Genomic DNA, 6,366 nt, shown 5'->3' on the forward strand with positions numbered 1-6,366 from the left:
TCCTTCTGACTCCAAAGCTTTACTTTTGAGCAAACTATCAGAAGTTAACATACACCCAACCCCAAGAATTCAATTTATGCTTGCAAATTTTGACTGGAGGATGAAATTTATTGGTAGTTCAAATAAATATTTCAAAAAATAAAAACACAAAGCCCATTTATATAATGCCAACATATAAAACAAATGTCAGTGTCAAAAGTGAAAATTAGTAAGTAAAATTCTTATTAGATGGGCCTGTTATGTACACAAATTATGAACATGATACTTCATGTATATCTGTGTGTATTTATAATATTTCATGTATACTATAACCACTAGCTAAATGTTTTGGTTACTTTAAAATCACAGATGCTAAATATGACTAAAATCACAGATGCTAAACATGTATCATGAACATCAAATGATACATTCTATGTCATTATCATCTGCAAAGTATATATTGTTTGAAAACTCTGTATTATTTATGAACCATTTAATGGGAGGGAACACATAGGTTTTCTCAGGAAAACACTTTATCTTAAATTCATGTAATATCAATTATATAAAGTATTAGTTAAATATAGTGTATATTTCTTAGCAATCCACAACCATGTCACTTAGAAACAGTTACCTGAGACTACCTCCTCCTCCTCCTTTAGACTCCATACTCAACCAACCACCAATTTCCACACAACTTAACAGTTTGAATGTCTCTTGAATCAAGTGCTTTTCTCCACTAATTTCTCTCCTCCACTTTCACCACTGTGGTCTAAGCCAATATTCTCTGTGACTTATGCTCTCCTAACTGATTTCACTACACTTCCTCCTGTTCCCCTCCAACCCAGTGTTTACACTGTAACCAAAGTGACTGTTTATATTTTTTAAATACTGACTGACTATGACAGTCCCTTGCTTCAAAGAAAACTCTTCAATGACTTCCCACAGTACTTAAGATCAGAATACTTGACTAAAAACTACAGAATTCTGCCTAGGGATTCCGAACTCAACAACAACCAGGTTAAATATTTATTCATTAAATTTACTTATCTGGCAACTTAACTGAGTGGCACAAAATGAGGAGCCAATGCCCCTCTAGAGGGAGCAGCAGCTGCCTGGATCCAGCTGAGCACTGCCATCTGAAAATACAGACTTGGATGTTGCTATATCCTCTACTTTTTCAAGAGAAATTCGAAATCCAGACTTTGTGTGAAATTTCCCTCATATGTCAATGCTGGCAACTCATTCAAACTTTTCAAACAATAAGGAAGCCGAATATGACTCCTCACCTAGTCTCTTCACCTAGCCCCACACCACTAATCTCTATATGAGCCATACGAGCCACACTGAGTATTTCTCAGATCCTCAACAATGCTGAAACCAACCAGGATCCTGCACAGCCCTCCAGGGCACAAAACCCTTTTCAGTGTCCCATTCCTTGTTTGTAGGAGAAAGGCTTCTCACCTCCATGACCTTTCCTAAGTCCACAGGGCAGATTCAGTTACTAACCAGGGAAGTGAGGGAACAGCAGAAAGAAACAACACAGCAGTGATCCTCCTCAGGGAGGTGCATAATATGACACAAATCTCCCAGTTCTGACAGGAAGTAGGGCCTCCATCCAGGTGGAAGACTGTATCTTCAGGCTGAACACAAGCATGTTCTGGCTCCAACCCTAATTGGTTGGAATCAGAAGGCTGATGACAGATTCCTAGAACACCACCCTGTTACCTCACCACCAACAGATTAAGAGGAAGTCACACAACCTGCAGCCCTCTCCCCAGCACTTTTGCCTATAAAACTCTTCCCTGAAAATTACCAGGGAGTTTGAGTCTTTGGAGCATGAGTTGCCCCATCCTCTTCGCTTGGCCCTTGCAGTAAACTTTTCTCCACTCCAAACTCTTAACGTTTGTTCGGCTTCATTGTGCATCAGGCACATGAACTTGGGTTCGACAGTAATATTACTGAGGGCTCTCACATATGTCATATTCTCTGCTTTGATCTTTTTTTCCCCCACAACTCTACCTGACTTAGCAATCTCCTACTTGTATGCTTCTGAGCAGTTGTTTCCTCAAAAAGCCTTCCCTGCTCCCACTGCCTGTCCCCCACTCCACAGGCTAACTCACATCATTCTGTGCTCTGACAACACTGAATGTATCTCGTAACACTCATCACACCCAAAAAATAAATTTGTTCATTTAATGTTTGTCATCCCTTCCCTCCCCTCCCCCTAGGTGGAAAGTGCCATAAAAGCAGGGCCCAATACACAGCAGACATGCAATACACATTTATTGCTAAATAATTTGATGATAAAATATTCCTTTAGATAATAAGGTTCTGGTGCACTTTTAAAAATTAATCTGCACCCAACTTTTCAGAAACATGTACAATATTTAAAGGTACATGTAAGTAGACTCAATTAAAATACTCAAAATATAATTATTAAAAATTGTTACTATTTACTGAGCATTTACTAAATGCTAGGAACTACACTGAGCACTTTGCATGCACTATATCTCGTTCAATATAACAACCTGTAATCCAGAGGAAGCAACTAAGGCACAGAGTTTGAAAATCTGTTCCAAATCACATATCTAATCAATGAAAAAGTAGGGTATGAATCCATGCAGTCTGACTCCAGAGCTTAAGCACCAAACTACTACACTAAACTTAAGTAATCAAGAAAAGCCAATTCAACAAGTATCCGCTAAATACTGTGAATAAGAAATAATGGCCAAGATTTATTTCTCATTACTTCTCCATTAAAGTAAGGCTCCTCATCCCTCTATCCTACACTCTTCTCCACACACACAAAATTAAGATAAATCATCATTTGTATTTTCTCAACTAAGAAAGATGATCCTTTGACCACATCCAAAATAGGCATGAACTTAGTACCAAAAGTATCTGTTAAAAAAATGTCATCTTCCTGAATTACTTTTGAATATGTTAATGTTAATTCAGAGAGACGTCATTTTAACAGACAGAGGATGAGATGGTTGGATGGCATCATCAACTCAATGGACATGAGTTTGAGCAAACTGTTGGAGACAGTCACAGAAAAGCCTGGTGCTGTAGTCCATGGGGTGGCAAAGAGTTGGACACAACCAAGTCACTGAACAACAACGCTAATGTTTATACATTAATGTTTCATATTTTACATTGAAATCTGATTATTTGAATGATATATTATTTGGAATGTATTTTGTTGCTCAAATTAAAAAAATTACTTATAACTATACACTGTTTTCAGATATGGTGACAATCAATATAAAAATAAACTACCACATAAAATATGCTCAGAGATAATAAAGGGATCCTTTAAGACCTGAACTCTATTCCAATTCGTGCTTTCCAAAACTCAAGAACCAAACAGATTTGAATAAGTGTCTCATATAAATGATTTGTCGTCCAGACTCTTACTATCCAAAACCTAAGATATGGCTCACTCGCCATACCTTATTAAGAGAACTCAATAACCAATCTCTCACTCCAAACTCAGAAATCCAACAGTTTTGTACAGCAAAACAAAAAGCATATGTATTCAAGGGCTATATAAATTTAAGAGTTCTTGTTTTAAGAGATTTAAATAGGTTTTTAAGATGTGGAAAAAATGCACATATTGCACATATATGTATTTTCATTCAAATTTGAAATTTAAACTCCACTTAACAGAATTTTTCTATGTGAACATTTTTAAACTAGAATGTGCCACATTTCTTAACTTTTAAACCAATTTAAACTATAAAGGAAACTGTTAAGTATATGACAAATAACTACAAGAGAGTTAAATAATGTTAATTTGTGACTTCAAAGAACTCTGAAGTCAGTTTTACCATCTTTAAAAAAAAACATCATTATAATTACCATGGGAAATAAGGTTTTCAAGGAAAGCAGTACTTTCAGTGTTAATTTTTCAGCAACGTATTTCACAGATCACATCAGATTTTTCTCCAAGTCACAAACAGCAAAGGAGAAAATAAAAGAAACAAATGAAAAGAGTACAAAAGTTGAAGATGATGGCAAAAATTTCAAATTAATTTGGCTACAGACGAATGGTATGAAATAATTTTAGAAGTAACTACTCCATAAGGTTCAGCCAAAAGTCAAAGAAACAGCAAGCAAAGAACTAGACTGAGAAAAAGGAAAAATCAGCTCTCATTACAACAGTACATATTCCTAAAGTATTTAATTTTGGATAACATTTGAACACAAGGTTTTTCAAAAACTTTGTGCTTGAGGAAAAGTTAAAACTAACATCAATTGAGAACAGAATATAAGCCTTTTTTTTTTTTTAATTTAAAATATACTCAAAAATTAATTTAAGAAATAGAGCAGAAGGGGGAAAGATGGAGCAGGGGAAAAAAGAACAAAACAAAACTGTAGGTTTAAAGAAAGCAAACTACTTTCCCAGATTCTTCTTTTGATATAATAAAAGATTTAAAGAGAGCTAGAGCTCCCATTTTATCCTAATTTGGATATATTCTCCCAAGAGCTCACTTCAGATTTAGTGACTGGAAAGAATGTGAACCCTTTAAATTAAGCAAATTTCAAGAGTTACTTGATAAACACTGCCTTCCACATGGGGGGGGGGGGGTGAGAACAAAATTATATTTAAAAACATAACCAAATCTTGTCTACAAGACTCAGAAAGTGAGTGACTTAAGATTCAGTGAGATCTTTAACTTAACTGATTGCACACAGAGCACCAAAATACATCTACTGTACCTGCGCTTGTCCTACTAAAATGCTTAAGCTTCACTACTGAGGTTAACTACCAGCCAGAGAAGGAGGGCCCTTTGAGAGACAACAAATCCGTAGCATGTCAGGATTCCACGGATCTATTTCACAGGGTGGCACAATGACATAAAGCAACACCTTCTTAATAAATGAAGGCACGGCCTATTTCACTATTTCTTCAAGTTACGTTTTCATACCTCCACTCCCAACTGTTCACATCAGACCCAACACCCCTGAACACAAATGTTCCTCCTAAATAAAAGGAAGGAGCTGGACGTTGGATGGGGCTCTGGAGTCCTTCCAGTTTGTGGTTCTCTATTTAACTAGTTGTGAAATCACAATACAGCTCTCCCAACTCAGGGAAAGCTACATTTTACTGCCAAAAAATAACAGATCTGATGCAATAAGCCATACCTCGCTCTGCCAAACGTTAATACCAGAACTTCTGAAATAAACAAACCTGTGTCTATGTTCATCTGGTCCATGGATCAGGAAGATTCCAGAGTGTTTCGCCCCTTTGCCGGCATCTACATGAGGAATTAACACATCTTCCAAACCCAGATCAAAGCGTTTGTGTTTTGAAGAGTCTGGAAGAAAGAAGAATGCTCCAAAACACAGGGTGATGAAGGCACTTAGAATAAGGAGGAGGATAAACTTCTCAGAAAGTCTCAAGGTAGCCCTGTGATGCGGGAAGGAAGGCGGCCCCAGGTTCAGAGGTGGTATCCTTCGTCCAGAGAGGGGCAGCAGCGCTGGGGTAGTCATCGTTTAAGCTCTTGGGCAAAATATTTTATAAAGTTCTCATCTTATATCAAACGTACGATACATTGAACAGTCTTCGGAATCTTGGCAAAAATGGGGAAATTCAATTTTTCTCCTCTTAAAGGACTGTTGTGCTTTTCAATAGGGCACCTCTTTCACGCTCATTCAATTACATGCAGAAAAGAGTGTGGCCCCAAAACGATCACTAGTTTAAGTCCTGTGATATTTTCTTTTGCCATCTGGCTTTCGGTACCTCACCGGGTGACTACAAGTCTCCTCTTCATTCCCAAGGGTAGATGAGGCAAGCAAAACCGCAGAAAGGACGCAAGGTGGGCTCTTCCATTCCTGCACCTCAGGGAGATGCTCCAGCGTGGTCTCCCGCCCCAAAAGGGTGACTGACGTGATCCCAGAGTTGTAGAAGGTTCACTTGGGCTCCTCTGATGCTTCGATTGGAGAATTTCTTAATCTCAGTGGTTGAAAAACAAGGGGCTCTTCGGAAGTCGGCCAACCGAGAGGAGGGGTCTCCCGCCTCAGCGCTACGCTGGGTGAAAAGCCAAAAGAGCGACGCTGGGTGAAAAGCAGGAAAGAGGGCTCCTACGCCCGCGCCTCGCGACCCTGTCCCCCGGCTCCGAGGGCAGGCGACAGCTCCGACGCTGCCCCCTCGACAGTCGGCGCGAAGGGCATTCGCGTCCAAAATACCTGCGCCCTCCCAGCCGCGGCCGCTGTTGCTACCGCTCGGGTCTGTCAGAGAGCGGAACTTCCTCCTCCGCGGCCTCTGAGAAGCCCCGGCGTGTGCTGGGGGAGGGGAGGTGCGTCGACCGCCCCCGCCCGGCTCCTCCTCCTCCTCGGCGGCCGGTTAAGTTAACCCCGGCGCCGACTCCCCGAGAGAGGCCG

General features: G+C 39.7%; 1 protein-coding gene across 3 annotated transcripts in view; it reads right to left on the reverse strand.

Moving 5' to 3' along the window:
- Positions 1 to 6,031, reverse strand: part of MAN1A2 (mannosidase alpha class 1A member 2) — a 152,203-nt gene extending 146,172 nt beyond the window's left edge. For all 3 annotated transcript variants that reach the window (XM_070785837.1, XM_019956728.2, XM_070785838.1), the window contains exon 1: positions 5,174 to 6,031. In XM_070785837.1, the coding sequence (XP_070641938.1) occupies positions 5,174 to 5,475 (302 nt within the window). In that variant the 5' untranslated portion in view covers positions 5,476 to 6,031. The remainder of the gene's footprint in view (positions 1 to 5,173) is intronic.
- Positions 6,032 to 6,366: the final 335 nt, after the last annotated feature.

The sequence above is a fragment of the Bos indicus genome, chromosome 3 (assembly GCF_029378745.1).
Source record: "Bos indicus isolate NIAB-ARS_2022 breed Sahiwal x Tharparkar chromosome 3, NIAB-ARS_B.indTharparkar_mat_pri_1.0, whole genome shotgun sequence".
Taxonomy (NCBI): domain Eukaryota; kingdom Metazoa; phylum Chordata; class Mammalia; order Artiodactyla; family Bovidae; genus Bos; species Bos indicus.